The sequence below is a fragment of the Empidonax traillii genome, unplaced genomic scaffold, assembly GCF_003031625.1.
Source record: "Empidonax traillii isolate 1590-97213 ecotype Southwest subspecies unplaced genomic scaffold, ASM303162v1 scaffold319:size813200, whole genome shotgun sequence".
Taxonomy (NCBI): Eukaryota; Metazoa; Chordata; class Aves; order Passeriformes; family Tyrannidae; genus Empidonax; species Empidonax traillii.
This window is the reverse complement of record NW_020955512.1, coordinates 450,165-471,890: the sequence shown is the minus strand read 5'-3', so window position 1 is coordinate 471,890 and position 21,726 is coordinate 450,165. Positions and strand designations below refer to the sequence as shown.

Sequence of the window (21,726 nt, the reverse complement as noted above, 5' to 3'; positions counted from 1 at the left end):
GAAGACTAAGTGCCCCCACTGCAGCACTCGTACTGATACCTACGGGAATGCTGGATACACCAACATGCCAGGGTTTGAAAAGGGCAAAGGAGTGCAAAATCACCCGTGTTCAGTGTTCACCTGGGATCCACCAAGTCCCAAGTTACGGAAAGAGCCCATGGGTGGTACCAAAGGTTAAGTGATTATTGAGAATGCACCATAAAAAGAGGTATTTGAAGCTACTTGAGAAGAGATGCCACCCCTCTTTGAGCAGCCAAGAGATGCAGCCAAGGCAGGCACATAGAAATCCTCCAGGTCTTACCCCCCGCAGGAAGGCAGCACCTGGGTATTCAGTCTTGCCTCCCCATCTCAGTTGCTGGCAGAGGGGCTGATGAATTACCTTCAGAAAAAGAGATCTGTCCCATTCCAACAACTTACACAGGCCACAGACACAAAGAGGCCAGCAGCAGAGCAGAGTCAGGCCAGGCTCTGCAGAAGGAGTTTTGCTGCTCTGACTGACAGCTATGGTTTCCATGGTTAAGCTTCCATTCAGGAGGCAAAGCTACCCCATATGCAAAGTTAAGTAAATCAGTTTAAACAGCGAACCCTGTAGCACTACACAGTCACTCTCTTTTTTAGAGAAAACACTACTCTTCACAGATACCTTCTACTTGTTGAGATTTAAGGTGTGTCTGCATCCTCTGTAAGAGGCCAGAGCCGATGCCAGGCCCTGAGAATGCACAGATTGTGTGTGACGCCACCAGGAACCATGCTGGGTCCAGGTAATCTGTGTCCACAGCTGCTCTCTCACTCAGCTCCCTTTTATCCATTCTTCAAAGTCTCCCCTGATGCTGCTAAATAAACCTGATCTCGTTCCTGCACCAAGCCAGTCAAACACAATTCACTGCCATCAACTCTGCACTCATGAAGGCTTTCTCCTCTGCTACAGGACCTCGAGTCCTGCAGGGACCATAGCCAAATCTGCAGCTACTGAAAGAACATGCACTGAAGATTATGTTCAGAGCGCTGAGACTCATCTATTTTTTTTCAGCAGCAGTTTTCCCTCAGTCCTGATCCCAAAGCCAGTTTTCTCCTTCCTTGAGGACTCAAGGTCAGTCAGACCTTGGGAGAGGCAGAGGGTATCTGCTATAGGATGGTTTGTGCACACACAGGGCACATATCTCAGGCGAAAGGAGTTGTCTGGAAACTTCCATAACTGAGTTGTGCTTACCCACACATATCCCACAACCCTCCTGCCTCAACCTCTTTGCTAAATCCAGTGTTTCCTGCTTCAGTTGCACCTCTGCTTTTCACTCTGGATGAATCCCTTTTCTTTCACAGCATCCTCTGCACTTCCATTCCTTCTGCTAAACTCAGTAGTATATCTTGTGGTAGCCTTTAATGGTGAGCATCAATAAAACAGATCAGCCTTCCAAGTCTTTTGTTTTCCAGTCAAATATATATCTGCTTTCTCCCTCTCAGTACTATTTTCCTCTAAGCACCAGCTCAACTTCTGCATCACTGCTTCTGGGCTGACATCATTTAGATGGATGTCGTGGGGCCAGTCACCCCCAAGAGCTGCCTCACTCCTCCATCATTTGGAAGTGCTCATCTATTACAAACATTTCCCTTCACATTTTCCTTCACCACTCCAACAAAATATTAACACCCCTATCAGACACATTATATTTGCTACACATTTCTAGGTACCTCTGTTCCAAACAGTTTTATTAGAAGCCTTTGTACCCATTAAGGCCTGAAAGAATGAGTGCCAGTGGCCTTTTGTAGGTTAATCCACGAGAGATCAAAAGAGTGCAAGACATTCTGTCTATTCAAATTACTCATTTTACAGTATAACAGTATGAATATTAATATTGTCCATTGAAAAAGTGTGTTAATTAGGATGCTGGCAGTTTTCTGGACCACTGCCACCCAAAGTAAGCACTCGAGGGTACGTGACTATTCAAGCTGAGGTCCCAAATCACCGTTAATGACAGTGACACACTCAGCTCAAGAGCCAAATAACCAAAATAATTAACAAGGGAACAACCTACAGAGGGTTAATGTTATTTATTTCTCCTCTACTAATTTCAGTTATTCCCCTCCCCAGTAAAACAGTATTTAACCAGACCACAAATAATTTGCATAGCACACACGTGACAGCTGCTGGGAGGTTTCTAAAGCGAACGGAACAAATGCCTCATTAATAACCAAGCGCCAAGAAATGCTGAAAGAATTTTGTACCAGACCACCAAAAACCACAGCAGTTTATTCTTCTGATACTTGCCTGGGATTAAACACTACACTCCTTTGATAAGACTGGTTTGGACAGATGAGAAAAAGGAGAAGGCAAGGTCCACATACGTACAAGGACACAAACTTGGGAGGTTCGTCACAGTTCAGTCACAACTTTTTTATGCAGGTAAAGGTTCCACAAGCTCAGGGAGAGGCCTGGTCTCTGGGACATTAATGGCACACAGATGATCTTTAGCAGATATGATATTCCCCCCTTTCCAGTTTTTGTGTCTATTTTTATCCTACAGCATGGGTGCGCAACCTTCACTGCAGTCTGCTGATCTCAAGGCTAATCTTAATTTTCTGCCAGCAAAATGAAAGGTCAGCTACTGACCAGACACCAGGAAGGTCTCCCAGATGCCCAGGTTATTTACAGACCTGATAATCCTGATGTCAGCAAGTTATCTTGCCACAGAGGAAGCAAGCAGACCTGCAACCCTGGGTACCAGTGGCCCCAGGACACCACCACTGTTCCCCAAAACGCTTGAGATTTGCAAACACACTTTTTTTCACTAAGGAAATAAACCGAAAAATTTTGGAATACTTTGCAAAAATAAGATTTTCACCGAGGGGTCTGATTTGAATGAAAAACCCATAGATTTTGTTTGGCTGGGCTGTTTCCTCCAAGGTGGAAGAAAAGCACATTACCTCCCTTGGACCTCGCTCGTTCTGCTTCAGGAGAGGTATCTTCCTTTTGGATCACTCTAAGTTGGAAACACGAATCCAGGTTTCCCACCTGTGAACTACTGCCATGGTTATAAAGGGCCAAAGTCCTTCTACTCCTCAAAGATGTTGTAGCCAAAACCTATTTTCACAAACTGGGGTTTCTTAGCATGGTGGGACTGACAAAACTTAGTGCCACACTCTGCAGCATCTCAAGGTATGCTAATTTTGGCTCATACCCATCAGTCAAGAGATCCAGTTTCTCCTGCAAGACCTTCAGTAAAGCTTCACAGCCCCATTTATGAAAGCAGAGACTTCAAAACATCTGGCAAGGACACAAATACTTCATTTTCAGAAGCTCTCAGTGCCTTGACCAGCAATCTAAGTCAACAAAAGCAGAAGGTTCACCAGCTTATCTGCAGGTCAGGTCACTTTCTACCTCCATGCAAACTAAGGCAAATTAAAGCAGACTCCTGCAAGCACAGACGACCAGGGCCTCTGGTTTTTGCATTCCCACCTGACCTATGGGGCTGGAGAGGAGACTTTGCATGTGCACGTACACATCCAGTTTGGGGTGAGAGAGAGGTTCAAACACAAAGAATTTCTGGCTGCTGAAGACCATCAGTTGGAAGCAGCTGCAGAAACCTTTGATAATTTCCCAGGTTACTGAGCACTTTGCTGCTTAAATCTCTCCCTGGCCAGAGCTATTGCTTGTCACCCATCAAAAGCTAATCCTCTTTTTTCTGATTTCGTCTCTATCTTCTCTTTTCCCCCTCTCCATACAAGTGCAAAGAACCTTTAATCTTCATTTCAGATGTACTTTTCATGATGTTGCAGATGTGTTATCTGCCACTGACAGTATTTGCCACCTATTTCTCCTTAAAGGACACTGCTTGACCTTGTAACAGCTTCCATGCCTCCAGCTTTAGAGGCTGAGCCTTTCTATTTGAATGGATCACAAGTAATCACTTTTCTATATCCATTATTAGCAGGGAACCAGCTACCCATCAGCTACCAGAGCTTCTGCTTTGGCTTTGTTTTGATTTTTTTGTGGTTTTTTTTGTTCCCCCAACCCCACCCCCCTCCCCATGCAGCATTTTTCCCAGGCAGAGACATATTATGGCAATTCAGACACTGACAACTGTGTAAATCACACCCAGGCAAAAGTTATTGATGACCTCATTCCAGTAAAGCATGAGATGATCAGGCTGCCCCATGGTATTTTGATCATCTGAGAACCCTGAAATTGAAAGTTGCAGGCTCCATTCTGCCTGGAAACCTAAGAAAAGGCATTAAGTGTGACAAAAGGCACTTAGAACATCTCTTAAATTATCTCATTTCACACCAGCAGTAACAAATACCCGTTTTCCTCTATTAATACACTCTCCTTGCCCATAACTGTTCTCATTTTTCTAATTTTGAATTAAAATGCTTTCAAGTTATTGATCCCCCTCTGCTAGAATCCTTTGCTCCTGTTTTTTATTAGTTCTTGTACACGGCCTAATTTGAACGATATGAACAGTGCATCCAACACCACCACCTTCCTAGCAGACCTTGTCTCCCGGGAGTCGACGTGATTAATCTCTCCCGTGCAAGACAAGTCACGTTCCACAGCCCCAGCTCCTCCACAATGCTGGCGTGCTTAGATTGGTACTCTCACATCTTTTATTCAATTATGTAATTAGCTTGTTTCTTCTCAAGTGCCTTCCCAAATAGGTTGTAAACGGCCACCAACGAGGGAACGAGAAAACCCAACGCTCACAAGTTCTTGCCCGTCACTGGATTTCTCCCCATGCCAACTCATCTGTGGAGATATTCCCTAGTATCTGAACGGTGCTGAAGGCAGTAATTAGCAGAGGCTAAGGCACAGACTGCTGTAGCTATGCCAGGAGCTGCAACTCCTCCCAAGGGATGTGGGGTGCCCTCGCAGCTGGCTGGGGTTTTCTGGACCCTTACTGGTGGGCACACCCCAGTGCCAGGGGCTCAGCCAGCTGAGGGATGGGGCTCACATACTGCCCTTGCACCAGCCTCTTCCCTCACTGTATTTAAATCCAAATGGTGATATGCAGAGTCCTCCCTAACCACCACCCCAGGCACCTTATCACAGGTTTAGGGCTCATTCTGGAAGAAAGAGAACAGATTTGGAGAAAGGCTCATGGACTAACCCAAAATTGTGCTCTCACTGTCAGCCCTTTGGCTAATCCGCATCCCTTGCTTCATGCCCTCAGTGGCTGCTGGCATCTGGCTGCTCTGCATGCAAGCCGGTATCTCCTGCAGCACAGCATGGGAAAGGCACCAATCTTCCTTGGCCATGCCAAGTTTCAGCTAATATGGGTAAATCAAAAAAAAAAACAAACACCACACAAAAAACCCCAACCCCAAAACCAAACCAAATCCCAAGTTAGTCACAAGGGAGAAAAAGGTTGTAAGATGGAGGTGGTGCTGAAGTGCTTAACCTGGGTGAACAAACTCCTGCACAAAGCTAAATGATTCACAGGGCCCAAGTCAACCCAGGCCAAAGACCCATGAACAGCTTGAGAACAAGCTTCTCCTTGCCCCCATGCCCTTCCTCAAGCAGAAGGCTGTAACCTGGCTCTCCCATGCCTGGACAATCCAGCACAGCAGCACACGTGCAAGTCCATTTGCTGTCCAGGGAGTTACACAGCAGCCAGCACGAAGGAACAATCTGCCCCACCTGTGCTGGCTTTCAAAGGTTGGATAATGACAGACCTCAAATCCAACTGTTCCCGTGGGGCATTAACCCCATGGGCAGCATCACTTCTGGGGAATGGCCATGCTCTGGACCCACTGACCAGCTGAATGAACTTCTCTGCGGTGCCCACCACTCCCCTAACCCACCAACTCTGTGTGGACGCTGAAGGCAGAGGACCCCAAACTACACCACGACCGCCATGGCTCTTCTATCCCAACAGATGCTGGGTTCTGCCAGTTAAAAAACCATCATACTGGAGGAGCTTTCAGCAGGTGTTTGAGGGCCCACCTCACTGCTTGGCTGCTACAGGATTTTCAGATGATGCCAAGTGTTTTCTGACCAGGAGGACTCACCCACTGGACGCTGCCCTTCGGTGCCACAGATCCAGACTTTTCTCCATTTTGGACAGCTTCATGACTACAGCAAACAATGTTTTTGCAAAGTCCAAAAATGTAATTTGATGTTGTGTTTCATAAGCCTGCTCCTCTAACACAAGATTTCCATTTTCTTTGGCAAACCACCCCTTGTGTTAGCCCTGCTGGCATTCAGATACACAATTCACAATTCATCTGGAACGGGCTATTTACAGAAATTCTGCTGAACTGGCTGTCTTTCCATTAGTTATGTAGAGAAGAAAAGGTTTGGCCTCGATCCTCGACCTGCTGAATTAAAGTGTGAAAGAGAAAATCTCTGCAGCCCAGGAACGCAAAGGCATTTCCACTGGTGCTGCCCACTGCGGCCACAGCCATAATTGCTCTAAAAAAAAACAAGGGACTAATGGCAACTCCAATGGAATTTGCAATTTTTCCTAAGCCCTGATTGCTGCTTACATGTGAATTTTCACCTCTGTAAAACATAGAGATGCATTTCCAGCCCTTCGTGTCGCCCATAAGAGCTTCAAAGAGGTTTTTATGTCCCAGGTGGGGAGGGGGGAAGATTGGCTGGAGACTTCTGAATGCTCAAGTGAGGTATTTAATGAGGCATCCTATTCCCAACTAATGGTTTTTGCTCAGGGACAAACTGCAACACCAAGGAAAGTATTAGCATAAGAACTTAGCAGAAACCTCCCATCTTTTCAAAAGGGAATGCAAGGCAGGACAGTATCACTGGGAAAAATCAAGGATAGGGAGAAGGAGAGGCCTTGAAACAAATTCCAGGCTTTCTTTCCCAACCCTCCATCTCGAATGCTGACCACCACTTACCATTACAACAAGGGTTCTGGAGGAGGAGCTCAACTGAGAGCTCAGCAGCAGAGATTCCCATCCCATCCCAATCTTGAGGCAACCACCAGCCCCCAGGGTTGCTTGTCCAGATGGAGGAACCACCCTGAAGTTCACACACCAACAGTTATTTCAAGGAAAGCATGATGACAACCTTTGAGGAATGAATCACACCTTTTAAGTAATAAGGAGACATCCACAAGTTAATTTTTTTTTTTTTAGTACAGCTGCTTTACTGTACAATCCTGATCTCATTTGCTCTAGATACTATAGAGGCAAACATAAATACGTTTCTCCACACTGACCCTGTTAATAAGCATTTCTCCAGAGAGAAGAAGAACTGTAAGGAGCTAACACCCGTTGTTTATTTGTTTATTACAAGCTAGACTTATTGAAACAACATCCCCACCCAGCATTAACTGGGAAAAAAAATAATTACATCAAGCTAAGGCCACATCCCCTGAAATGAGATGAGATGGGAGCGTGGAGCATTGCCCGTTCCCTGCAGCCCAGATGAAGCATCACCTCCAGCAGGAGAAGCATGCCACACTAATGGGTCTTGCCCAGATAAGGTGATCCTGCTTCTTCATCTTTAGAGCCCTCGGAGAGCTAACAAAGACAGCACAGCTTCCAGACCAGTCTTGTGGGCAGCTTTGTAAAATTAACTATGGGCATCCGATACCCACTTCTGTCCCATTTTTAAACAAAATGGGCTGGATTACATCCCTGTCCCTTTCTGCCCCTGCACATCCAGTTCATCTGAGGTATCATTTGCCATCAGGTTCAGTGGGTTAAAAAAAAAAAAAGGATGTGCAGAAGACTATTCCTTTTGGAAACTCACAGATCACAAGCGCCCATGTAAATACTAGAAACCAGAGCAGAGCAGCACCCCTTCCACCCCAGGGTGCTGCTCCTATTCATGCTGCTGGACCCTTGTCAAAAACCCCCAACCACACAACTGAAGTAGCCCAACAACCCAGGAAGTTCCTACAGCCCCCAAGTCCAACCACCACACTACAGCAGAGACTCACATCAAGAGAAAGCCCACCAGCCCCAATCCAGCACTCAAATTTCTCATCCTCTTGCAGACCCGTGGGCCACTGCTGAGTCTGCTGGATGCATCCCAGCACATCCTCTCTGCTGGGAAAACTGAGGCAACACATTCAGAAGGAGCAGGTGCCAACATATCTTTATAAGCATTGTCCCAGTGCTCCCAGCACAGAAAAAACCTTGGAGAGGGAAGTTTGAGAATACAAGGAATCCCTGGGACATCAACACACAGGTCTATAGCTCAGCCCAGGCCAAGGCAGGTGACTGTGAGCACACAGGCCAGGATGCTCCACACCCACGGGCAAGCACCAAGCCCCACGTCCCCGCCAGGGCATGGGGAGAGAGAGGTGGCTGTGGCACCTTGCCTTGCTCCCAGTGCACAGGATTCCCTGGGCTGGATCATCACAGCCCATGCTAACAAAGGCTCCCCCACATCCCTCTCCAGCTGACTGCAGTGCTGTCTGCAGCCCAGACTCCTTCCCAGCCACCCACGCACGAGCCAAGGGAGACAGGCTAGGGGAAAAACACAGCATGGTGGGGATGTGGGGATGGACTTGGGCTCCTAGCCATGCACTTCCATGTGCACGTTCCAAAACAAGAACTTAGAGACCTAAAACACACATAGAAAATTTAGAGACTTAAACAAAACCAAAAAAAAAAATATGCCAATCTGCCATTCTTATGCAAGGAGAGGAAAAAATCCCACAACATTTTGGAAGCAGGCTGTGTTTGCTTGGCACTTTCCATCTTTAGGTAATTAGTGTAAAGGGCTTCCCAGGTAAACCTAAGAATAAGCTGCAGATTTCAAGAGAGAGACAATTCTCTGCAGTGAGCCTTCAAAGCACAGCCAGAAGTTGCAGAGCTCCGACCGGCTCCCCGTAGGCATCGCTTGCCTTCAAGTCTTCAGGGTCAGCCACAAGTCAAACTGCATCAAAATTTGGAAAGACATAAAAAAAATGACAAGCAAGAAACGTCTCTGAAGACAAACACTAACAGCATTAGAGAATGCCTCAAATCCACAGCCTGGACCAACATTTATGGGCTGCTGCTCCTCCCCTCCCTTTCTCTAAACCCTCTAAAAAGCGCCCTCCTAGCTGAGAGTGGCACCTTCAGAGCTGGGAGGAACAAAACACCTCCCAGCTCTAAAACATACTTTTCTGTGCTTCTCTTGGTTGTTTTCCTCAGCTGACCTATCAGCAGCTGCTGTACTTGCTCCTCTGGGAATCAGCCTCTCTCACAGCCTTTTGCTTTCACAATGTTGGTACAGTGGCACCAAACCCCCATCTCCTCCTAGATCGTTTTCCAGTGCTGGCACCACCCAGCAACTCCCAGCTCTGCCTCCCCAGACCACCCCAGCATTGCTCAGTGTCTGATTTCATGGGGAGAGGGGCGAGGACAGGGATGGGAAGGAAAGGAGAAGAGAGGGCTCATTTAGCAAAGGTCACCAGAGAAGTCCACAGCAGTGAGGACCTGTGCACTGCACCAGGCTCCAGTTACTAACCTGTTACTCCTTAAATACTGAAGTTAAATGCAAAAAACAGCAGATACCAGCTTCTACTTGGAGCAAGGAGCTCCTCACCTGCTGCCCTGCAGCCCAGGGTTATCATTAGAGTGATATATCCTAACAGCAGATGCTTTTTGTAACCCACCTGAGCCTTACAGCACCCTCATCCACTGGCCACAGCCATACCCTTGTAACCTACTACTGGTAAGATACTACAGTGAGTAGAGCAAGGGAAGCTTCAGCAGGGCAAGAAGCCCCTCCCAAAAGGGAGGGTGATGCTTTCACATGCTGTAATCCCAGTTCTAGAAGTTGGCTGTTTTCTAAACAGCTCTCCCACACTGCACTTCCACCTCTCAGTGTCCTCACACAAGGCCTGAGAACAGATGGGTCTGAGTTCCCAGTCCAGCCATTCCTACGGGATAGGAGAAGGTGGTATTGGACATGGGGCTTGCTCGTATCATCTGCAGAGCAAGTGCTTGCACAGAGCATCTTCTAATCCATTCCACAAGCCGAGAGCCCTCCCTCCATCCCTATCCATGCCTGGCACCCACACGAACAGCACTACAAGACCCACCCCCATGTTCCCCATGCTTTGCATTACCATTGACTTTATTTGGCATCTTCTAAGCCAGCTTTTTAACCCTAAACCACTGAAGATAATTTCTGTGCAGTATTTACAGAATCAGAACATTCAGCAATGCAGGGAAGACTGGACAAATGTCACTTCATAGATGCAGTGGTCTGCTCCTGACCTTCCCCCTGCCCTTTCCCTTCAACAAACTCTGCAGGTAGGGAAAGGGAACAGAGATTAACAGGGAGGCAGCATAGGAACATTTATAATCACCTTTTATAACCTGCATTCTATAGGACTGAAATGCAAAAAGCACCTTTCCCTTATATTATTCAGAAAGCAGCGAAGCTAATGTGACATATTGGTGCGTAGGTGTGTGGGGGTTGGTTTCTTGGGGGGAGGGAGGGCTGAGGGCTCGCTCTGTGTTTCAGAGAAACGAAGCAGCACAAGATGTACCAGTTGCTCTGGTAACAAAGCTTTTGCCTTTTTTTTTTTTTTTTTTTTTTTTTGGGTAAGAGTGAAACATCATTTTAAGCGTTTTCCAGTTCAGACTTCCTTGCCTGCATGGCAAAAACAAGTCCTCGTTTCAGAAACACACACACACACACACACTCCATTGGAGTCAGCAAGGAAAGGACCTTCTCCTCTCAAGATATTATAACATTGTAGGGAAGCTGATAAATTGAGGTCGCCCGTTTCCCTCCTGATAAGGCTGGCAGGCGTTATCACACACCAGAATGCCAGCCCAGCCCCTTCCTGCGACCCAGTACGAGCTGATTAAAGCCCAGCATCTGCGAGCTGGTGCCTACAGAAGAAGGGGAGACACCAGCCCCGGTGAGGACCCTCACACAGCAGCACCACCACCCTCACTGCCAGCACACAGAGCCACCCCAGCGGAAACAATGGCTTAAATATTTAATACTGTGCTTGTAATACGGAGGGATTATAAAGCAGCTTGTCGGGTTTTTAAATCCATTCACACTCACACAGACCATGTGCGACCTTGAAGGTGCTGGAGTGGCTGCTGCCCACACACATGGGTCTGCGTATGGATGGGGATGTGAGCGGCCCAGACACCCCCAAAACCATCTCAGCAAGAAGGAAGAGCCCTGATGGGACAGGATTAACTGCTCTGCTGCCCCTGTGGGTCAGAGGCAAGGTGCTTCCCTCTCCCAGAATCATGGAGCAGGCTCTTAGTGCAGCACCAAAGTCCAGGGAAAGCCAGAGAGCTCCCCAAAACTGAGGGGCCAACCCCTCATCTAGAGCGGCCACCAGGGATGACTACACAATTCACACGTGTGCTTACACTCAGCCTGCCCTGCCACGCAGCAAAAGCAATCTCTGAAGGCCCTGAAGATGAGAAGGACTCAAAACTGAGGACATGAGGCTAGAACCACCAATACAGCTCGAGTCACACCCAGCCTCACAGCGGGTGAACGTCACGGCTCATTCTATAAACAAGAATGTGGGAAAAGGGAAATGCTCGCAGTGCACCTTCAGATCAAAAGCTGGCTGTCTAGGGTTAGAGCTGCTTGTTTGGACTGCAAGACGATGGAGCTCTGAATTCCTTCAGCAGCCTGCAAAAGCGAGCACAAGGTGCCCCTGGTGTGCTCGGGACCAGCACACAGCGGGCAGCACCGCAGGACAGGTGTCTGGACGAGGGTGTGCACACATTCAGTCCAGTCTCTCAAGCAAGGCACAGCAGTCAGTCTGCAGCTAAAAAAGCTGTGTGTGTAAACTAAGATTAATTCTTTACATCAACAATCCCCGGGAAATATTAATTGTGTGCAGCATGGTAGCTTCTTCCACACGGCTAAAAGCAACAGTGATTAATTATCGAACTATTGACCATCAGCCTTTCAGAAAGGGAGACAATAAACCAACTGATTATTAAAAACAATTACTGTCATTCTTGACTCAGCCTAATTACCTGAGCTGCTAATAATGACCCAGGAACCTGCAGTCTCTGTTCTCACCAGGGCTGATGCAAGGGCCCTGTGCTTGATTGGTAGCAGCCACACCTCAGGCAGGCTAAATCTGGCACAGACCCCACTTCCTTTTCTCATATCCCCCCCTCAAAAAAAAGTAGAAGGGAAAAAGAGTCTTCTCAAAGCCTTTCTTTAGGATATTCACCTGCTACCCCACCAGCCTGCACTGGCGGAATGCCCAGAGACGCCAGGAGGAAGGATGCCACTATGCAGGGCATGCACAAACAGGGAGGGCAGAACACATCTTCTGTCTTCTTCTCTGGCATGGGCAAATTCTGGGACAACATTATCAGTAACAGGCTTGAGCCTGGGACATTCTCAGGGGTTTGACTTCTTCAGGGAAGAAACTGTCCCAGCAGTCCTGCTTCTCCCAGCCCTCAAGCAACAGGTGACCTTGGATTTCAAATGTTTCATCCACTTTCTCATGCCCACACACATCAGCATCTCCATCTGCTGGGTCAAACCTGGGTGTTTGCCTCCAGGTGGATCAGTCCTGGCTTCTGGCAAATGCCAGCCTGGTAGTAAATAAGTAAGTCCTGATTAAAGACCTTGGGATGCATTTCTTTATCTTTCTCCCCTGTGTATTGTACCTCAGGCAGACACACACACTGCAACAAAAAGCAATTGCAAAAAGAGAGTACTCTTCAAACAGCTGCCTAACTTGGGCTGGCAGGGGACAGGGACAGCCCGTGGGCAGCCACCCTGCCTGGTGGCACCCCAAGCTGGCTCCTGGGGTGACCCCATGCTCTGCCCCATCCTGTGGTGATGGAGGAGCTCCCTGGCAGGCCACAGCTGAGAGTGGTGGCACGTGGATCCCACACACTCTAAATTAGAACACAGAATACCGCTGCGTAACGGCTTAGTGATTATATGGCATTTACCAGATAATTAAACAATCAATAGTTATTGTGCAGTTACAGAGTTGCCCACATACTGTATCTTGTACCCTGTAAAATAAAACCTTGTTGAAGCTGTAAATGGAGAGCCACATCCCCACAGCACAAGGCAAAGCAGGACTTGGCATTTGTGGCTGCTGTCCTCCTGGCACAGCTGGGAAGAAGCACGTGAGTATGTAATCTCAGCATCATTTATTTCAGTGTTGTAAAACTACACAAGATGAGAGGGGCAAAGGTTACCATCTGATCTATTTCCTGATGTTTTTTTTTTTTTCCCCTCTATTGCAAAGGCTTGCATCAAAATCCTTCTTGGGTGACACCATACACAGGCCAGCGTGTGAAAGTCCATGGCTAAGCCCGTAAGAACATCAGGGGAGTGCTCTGATTATCAGTATATTCAGTGCACAGTAAGTAGCCCACTGCATGTCTGCCCCAGCCTTGTAACCATCTGTTGGACAGGTATTTGAGTAACACAGTGTACTTTTGCTTTGAACCCATGTCTTTATTGGTGCTGGACACTCCAGCAATTGTGGCCCTGATTTATCCAGGCAATCTAGGCATACAGAGTATTTTAAGGAGTATTTGTCTGCTCTCATGCAAAGCAGAGATAAGTAGTAATAATAATGTTCTGGAACATAAAAGCACCATTTCCTTACACTTTGGATAATGCTCTGAAGGGTCTTAGTGAGTTTCGTGTCTACAGTTTTCATTTCAGCCATCAGCCACCTGCTAAAAATCAGTGAGGCAAAAGCTCAATTCCCCAAGTCCAATTCATTGTATTCCTGTTAGCCATTTCTTTAAATACCTTAAATTAAAAAAAAAAAAAAAAAAAAAAAAAAAAAAAAAAAAAAAAAAAAAAAAAAAAAAAAAAAAAAGGAAATCCAAGGACACACTAAAATGCACTACTGCAATAATGCCTGGCACAGAAGCCAGCAAGCTTTCAGTCCTTTATCAAAACCAGTTTACAATCTGTAACATTAGATGCAGGATTATTAGAAAACAAAGAAAAGCTTCCGATTCAGTTAGAGAGATAAATCATCACTGGTGCGGTCCCTCATTAAAATAAAAACCAAGCTATTCACAAGAGATCATTAAGCAGCGAACAAGGATCGTTATTTCTCTCTGCATTTTTCCCAAGTGAAGAGCTTGTGGTCGGGGTTAGAGAAGTGAGAGCAGAGCAGGTCACTGCTGAGGGCTCCTGTGGCACTGAGGTGTCACTGGGGTATGGCCAAAACTAGCAAGGACCAAAGGGATGTTTTAACCTGCCATCCTGAGCAAAGACCGACCTTTACTTGAAAACAAAGAGGTCAAACCAAACCAGCTACCTTTGCCTTGAGCACAAGGCTGAGAGAACAAGGCTTTGATTCACAGAAGCACTCTGAACCACCTGAGAGGAACCTTCAAACCATGACCCAGAAAGCAGAATCAAAGTGAATTCTGCAGTGAGATTCATTCCAGTGCCTGCACTCCAGCAGCCCTCCTTTTGGGGGCTCTTAACGTGTACTGGGCTTGGCCAACGTGCCTCTTCTATGAGCAAGGAGGAGGCGCTGGCAGGGGCTCCCCATCCTCTCCAGCACAGCAGATCTGGAAGCTGGTTCCCTGAATCCCTGCTCTCTGAGGGCTCCTCTTACTGCAGTACTACCAGACACTTCTCAGCCTACTCCCCACGGTCAGGCTGCAAACACCATTCAGTCACCAGAACAACATAACTCTGCACTTTATCCCACGGGATCAGTGGGAACTTTGCACCCTGTACATGTCCCTTGAGGTCCTGTGCGGGCCCAGCTAGCTATCACCAGAACACCTGCAGCCTCTAACACAAATGTGGCCATGTGGCAGTGTTAGACCTGGCTGCTAAATCAGGTTTTTGGGGGAAATATCAGAGTTGCAGTCCTATTCTGGCAGTCTCGTGGCACACAAACAAGATGTCCTCCCCTGCCTGGAATAAACATCTCACTTCTGCCTCTTCCCAACAGGGAAGTTGCTTTTCTTGCCTCAAGAGAGGGATCAGCTGTGCAAAGGAGAGGTGATGCTCACCAGGTGACCATTCCTGGCCACAGAGCTCAGGCTGGAAGCCAGCACCAGAACCTAAAAACACAACCAAAAGCACATACAGCCTCTATGAGGACACCAATGGTGCTCCTGGGGTAACACCAGCACAGAGGGGAGGATCACCACCCCTGCAGGGATTTAAAAGGGAGGATCACCACCCCTCCAGGGATTTAAAAGACATGCAGATGTGGCACTTAGGGACACGGTTTAGTGGTGGACTTGGTAACGCTGGGTTAATGGCTGGACTCGAACTAAAGATCTTTTCCAAAGTAAAGGATTCGGTGAACCCCAGCCCTGCCTAAGAGGGGTCTGAAATGGCAGTGGAACAATCTAATTACGGAGGACATGGCTCCTAGGTATGGATCACTTCTAAAGGCTGATTTAGAATGGAGCCAGAAGGTCTGTGTGTCTTGAAAGTTGATCCATTTGTTTTGCTGCAAGGGGATAAATACAGCGGTGGTATCTGGGGAAAAAGAATCACAGAGATCTTATTTCCGCGCTGGGTTTTAGGGTGGGACACCATAAACATTTATGTATGTTTTATATCAAAGTCTCCTTTTGTTTACAGAGTGTGTGCTACTCCAAGACTTCAGTTTAAGAGAGCTGTGAAGTCAGCCTTAGCCTTAGCTCATACCTCAATACTTACTAATTTGGTTTGGGCAGCAACGTTTTCCCCTCCACCCCCGTCACCATCCCGTCTGGCACCGGCACCCCGTGAATCACACCGAGGACAATCCAGTTACTCCAGCAAGTTAAAAACAGTTAAGAGGAGGATTTTCCCCCCGTACAGCAGGGGAAAAAGGAACACAGAAGCGTTCACCTCCCAGAAAGCCCGCACGTGGACACTTCTGGGTGGTTTTTCCCCCCCTCCTCTCTGAGGTAACACACAGACGCACCGAGAGAATCAAACACAGCAAGAGGAAACTCGATCAGCTGAGCCATGCAACCAGCAGTGCCAGCACCAGCCTATTTCCCTTTTCTGCTCTCCACAAAAACATGACGCTTTCAAAAGGCCGTTACGGGCACATAGTTTCCACTGATTGTTAGAAATATGCACCAGTTAAAATTAGGTCACCTTCGACCATTATTTCAGCAGCTGAGAAGAAAAACAGTTCAGAAGGGGAGCTCCAGTGGTGGGGAGCACATGGTGGGAAAACAATGAATGCCAGAAGGGAGGGCTCCCTGGAATATAACCTTGATAACAACAGCTTTGGGGTGGGGTGGTTTTTCCTTTGTTTTTGTATTTTTTAAAAACACTCATTCCAGTTCAAAAATTCGTACGTTTAAAACTCCGGAAGTTCCAGTTCACCTTTGGTTCACTTCAGTCCCTTGATCCTTCTACTGATGGATTAGCCTACAGCTGCAGGAGGAGTTTGGGGAACCTGCAGCCCTTTAAAACCTTTCTCTTCTCTTCAGCAGGGGCACTAACTGTCCTTTAGAGCATGAGAAGCAAGAGCTGTGTCTCCAAAGCCACAGAGTAAGAGCACATGGCTATATTCCTTTCTACAGTCAAAGGATAATACGTGCATGATGGGTAAACAGGATCTCTGTGTACCCACACACACACAAGTACACGTGTATACAGCACTCATGCCCACACATACAGAAGTTTTTTGGAGAATGAGGCCCAGGGGAACTACTGACTCCCAGCAGAATCAAAATATTTAGCAAACTCCTCATACAGCCATGCCAGAAAACATCTCCCCACCATACATTAAATAAAGATAAACCCAGACTTTGAAACAATTCAATCCCTCCCCGACCACACAAGAATCACCCATAAGAAGACCCCACCAAGATGACAAACTCTGGAGATCCCCCAAGCTAAGATGTGCCTGAGACAGGTGATAAAGTTTAGCAGAGGGAGGACATTTTAAATATCATTGTAAAGAAGTTCACGGGTGTAAAATCCTGCTCTCCACAGTCCCTTCACTATTGCTGCATCCCAAGGTTTACAGATATTTAAAGCAATCCTACCGCCTTTAACAGGCACTTTAATAAAAACATTTTAGTGGTGTTTTCAATCCTGCAGCAGGTTTCTGCCAGTGGAAAGGACAGCAGCCAGCCCATGTGCAAGCAGAGCACTAGACTGTAGCAAACTCATTTGGCAGCCTATTGCAGCCGTAAACTCAGCGCTTAGGAGAGATCGAGATTCAGCTATTAAAGCACAGACTTTTCACTCCCTCCTCATCATCTAATCAATAAAAAGCAACTGGGGGGAGAGGGGAAAAAAAAAAAAATTTTTTTTTTTGTGGCACTATCAGAACTAATACGAATGCTTACTGTAAGAGCTTTGTGCTACATGGTACTCACACACAAAAGGCCAGAGTTCAGAAATGCTGCTCTTCAGGCCTGAAAAAGGTCAAAACCTAACCAAGGTGATGTGCTGAGATGCTTCATGTTCAACACACGGCCAAGGAAAACTGGATCCCTTCAGCTGGAGCCCTTACCTTATAGACCTGCCCGTAGGTACCATTGCCAACAAGCTCCACCAATTCAAAGATTCCTGCAGGATCCTAGAAGAAATGAAAAAAAATATATTTAATAAGCAATACTTACAGATCTCTGAAAAAAAGAAAACATTCTACGAAGATCAACATCTGACTGACAAATGTTTTGAGCGGTTTAAGGTTTTCAGGCAGACCTGGGATCGGAATTACAGTGACAGTGAGCAGAAGCATGGCACCATCCTAGTGACAGCCCTGCCAAGTCCCAAGCTCTGCCCAGCACTGCCCATCTCAGCATCTGAGCTGGGAGATGCCAAGCAGGTGAGTGATCATCAGTCCGTTATAATGTCATCTGCTCGATGCATGAACACACTTTATGCTTTAAATTCAACTGCAAATGTTTGCTATTAAAACTTAGGTTATCATACGCATTGGCTTTGGAATAAAGCAAGCTCACTGGCAGGATGTCACTTCTGGGGCTCAAAACAGGGTTCTTAGGTCTATTCCTGATGTCAGCAGCATTAGTGTTACTTGCTCTAAAGGTCATTTGTTGTTTGGTGCATCCCGGTTGTTGACAACCTGGTTTGTCAACTGAGATGAGCAGACCTAGGGCAGTGCTATATGAGGACACAACGACTTGGAGGGTGGCAACGAAGCACCAAGCCCTGTCCCCAGTTCCCCTTCCACCAGGCGTGTGCCCAGCCAGGGGAAGGACAGTCATGTGTGTCCGCTGGCACAGTTAAAAGATGATATGAGCAGTGAGGTACGAGGGAGGGTGGAGAAGGAATACACCAGCGCTGCTATTTTCTCCTCTCGGTGGGTTTTCCCCTTACAGAGGCTTTATTTATACTCTCCTGCTCCTCCTCCTTTTCCTGTACTCATCACTCCAATTTTGGATAGTGCAATCCCCCTGGAAGCCGGCGGATGCGGAGGCATCCCGAGGGTCTGTGCCACCCCTGTGTCCACCCAGCTGCCGCAGGGCTGACCCCGGCTCTGGCACCACCCCCATCCTCATCCTCCCTCATGGGTTTGGAGTCACTTGAGCTATCAGACGGCTTGGCATCCCAGTGGGAAAAGGGATGCCAGCTGCAATCCCAGAGGCTGCAGACAGGTCAACTGCCAGCCCTAACAGGCAAAAGAGGATCAGCCAGCAGCACTCCCTGGGAGAGAGGAGATGGACACCCACCACCCCGTTACGGACACAGAGGTTTCTTTCATTACAAAGCTGCATCAGCTCAAGATGCTTCTGGGTCCAAAAGTGAAACACTGGGTCTCTGTGAGCAGCTGAGCAGCAAGGTTTAACCTAGTAATAATGCCCCAAGCAAATTAATCCAAGGCTTGACGTGAGTGGAGCAGCTTTCCACCCAGCTCAGAACATGCACCGCCGTGGGCCTCCTGGGGTTTGGCACATCCCTGTGACAGCATCACAGCCACCCCTCTGATCATTCAGAAATGCCACATCCCCCTTCTGCCTGTTCCTCCATCATATGCAAGCAGCTTCTTCAAGCTGCCTGGAAAACCCTGAGGTGCTCCAAGGGTGGGAGCCCCACTCATCCTTCAGTGGGACCATCCACAGCAAAGGGTACAGAAGCTGTGCTGGAGGAGACTCAGAGACCACCGAGGGCACACCTGCCCTGGTGCACGCACACCTCCAGCTGGGCACTTGGGCTGGACACAGAGGAAGCTGCAGCACAACAGGTTTCTACCATGCAAAACCTCAGCCAGGTGTGGACAGCCTGCGGCTTTGCTGCCTTGGTACCAGGCAGGGAAAAACCATGAATCGATGGGAAAGGGAATCGGGACCAGGCTTCCACACTGGGTGAGGAGGCGGAGGAGGGGGAAACATGGCAGCAGCTGCTGTTTATTTTTTGAGTTTCTTTCCTAAGGGTTGTTCTCTGCAGTGCTGAAACAACTCTGAAAGAGGCTTTTCCAGTGCTACAAGTATATCTATTTTTGAATATTCACTAGGAGATTAAGGCACAAGAAAGCTGTGCCTAGGGCACATGCTCAGGAGGTTTGGAGAAACATCCATGGATGCATCTGGCCATTTCTGATAAAAGGAACTCCTTCCTGCAGTGTGTTTTCCACCTTCATTCCACAAGTCCTGAAACTAAAGAGCACCCTCTCCCACCATCCCAGGTCACTTCTCACTCCTCCAGTGTGTGTGTAAATGGCAGAGGTTGTGTGGCTCCAACAGGTTTGTCTGAGTCCATCCATCACCTGACTGCAGACCTGACAGCCCCACACCTGCCTCTGCTGCCTCTGAGGCAGCTGTGTGCACACCAGGAGGGCTTTCCCCCACTGCTCCCATCACCCACTCCCTTCCACGACAGCTCCAACCCACCAAGCAGTTTCTCTGCCGCCCTGTCCCCTCTCCACCCCCCCGTTTGTTTCCTCTTCGCATTTTTCCAGAAGCATCGCCAAGGTAACTGGGCACCTCGCAGCACAGCAATGAGTGACGCTTCTCCCCTGACTGCTGGCACAGGCAGCTCCATCTCAGCACAGCCCCGACAACACACGGGGAGCACCAGCAATGTCAGGGAGCAGAAGGGGTTGATCTCCCAGCCACACTGCCGTCGCCAGCCTGGCTTCTTCCCATGCAGCAGGCAGTCACAGGGACAAGCTTCTCCTCAAAAGCCACGGTTTGAACCCAGGAACCACGTGCTGTTAATGGCCTTTCCAGAAAATACACAGCAAAGGATGGGGCAGGGCAGGGGAAAAAAAAATCCTGTTTCCCACTGGCCTCCCCTGGATGGGTTCCTACACAGAACAGAGCTTTGCATCTTAATGGCAGCTTTGGAATAGGCTGTCCCTGGTACCAGGGGCACATCATGCACATGCCACAAAGCCCCAGCTGAGATGCTTCAGGAGGGTACCAGAGAGCAGTGACAGCAGCTCCAGCAGGCTGGAGCGGGCAGCAAGGGAATAATATACAGAGGTATGTCAGCCAGGGGAAAAAGAAACCCATCCTGCAGAGCCCAGACTGGGACCAATCCAGGCCAAGCAGGGAGTAATCTCAGACCAAATATAGCCTGTGCTGCAGATCAGGGCTCACAGCAGTGCTGGGCTGCGCTTGGCTGGGGGTGGCTGCAAAGCTCATCACACACGGGTGCCTCCAGCCTGGCTCCTACCACCTTCTGCTGGTGCCTTCTCCCCCATCCACGAGGGACACACGGGTGGTGAGGCTGCTCCAGCCTCCTCTTCCCACACCCCACAATGCCTTCACAAGCACTACTGCGTTTTTCGTTACTGAAAACATCTGCACTAAATAACAAGCCCGCAAATAAAAGGAAAAGAAAACGAGGCAAGCTGTTAGTTTAGGCAAAGAAGATGCACTGTTTAAAAAGGAGGGAGAGAACCAGCGCTTAAGACAAATGCACAAATAATTTTCAGCTCTAGATTAGTTTCACACAGAAAAGGATTTGCATGGTTGTAGTAGCAGAAGGACCTAAGGTGGGGTCCCCTCCCTCCTAAGGAGGGGAGTAGAAAGGCAGGGATCATTTCAGATCACATTAGCTACAAGCACCAGAAATTAAAACCTTGTCCCGAGTCTGTAAAGGCCAGTAGCACCCACCAGCCCCACACCAGCTCCAGGAGGGGTGGGCAGGGCAGGGGCAGCCCCACAAACCCAGGCAGGCGCTTGCAGAGCTGCAGGGACACCGGTGGACACTTGCAAATCACCCACTATCGGCTGTTCCTGTTTCAGACCTGCACTGATGCACAGCTCAATCATTTCTTGCTAAGGAAAGAATGGGTTTATTTCTAGTTTAAGCTTTCTGGGCTCACCACCCCACTCCCAGAAGAGCTCAGCTGTAGCTTTCTCCGAAGGAAGGTGCTTCTGGTCCCAGCGTGACCGCTCGCACACAAAGCCTCATTGAGGAGGATGAGTTACTTGGGGTTTGTGCCAGAAGACACAGGAGCAAACTCAGGCTCTCCATGAAGCAATGAAACACTCAATAAAGATCTTTCAGCTGCTCATGGGATGGGAAATGTTAGTAGCACCTGCGGCAAGGGCTGTGCAGGCCCAATGGTCCTTCAGGCAGGGACGGGCTGGCAGATGAGCAATCCCGTGCCAGGATCTGACCCTGCTTACACAGCTGCAGCCAGGACAGGCTCAAATTCTAGTGGGAAATTGTTATGTTCCTCGCTCACCTTTCAGGAATATCAGTGGTACAAAAGTCTCAGTGGCTAAAACCACTCTGAGGCACAGAAAAAGGCAGGAGCATCTCCCTTTCCAGCAATTATCATGCGGGGGGGGGAAAAAGTCCACTATATTTCAATGAACAGTATATTTAAAACTGGTACATTATCAGAAAAGGGACTTCTGTATGTGGATGATAAAGCAGGA

General features: G+C 48.1%; 1 protein-coding gene across 9 annotated transcripts in view; it reads right to left on the bottom strand.

The window, feature by feature from the left end:
* The window catches only part of TNIK (TRAF2 and NCK interacting kinase), a 154,192-nt gene that overhangs the window by 109,113 nt on the left and 23,353 nt on the right, over positions 1 to 21,726 (bottom strand). For all 9 annotated transcript variants that reach the window (XM_027891330.1, XM_027891338.1, XM_027891331.1 and 6 more), the window contains exon 2: positions 17,382 to 17,447. In XM_027891330.1, the coding sequence (XP_027747131.1) occupies positions 17,382 to 17,447 (66 nt within the window). The remainder of the gene's footprint in view (positions 1 to 17,381; positions 17,448 to 21,726) is intronic.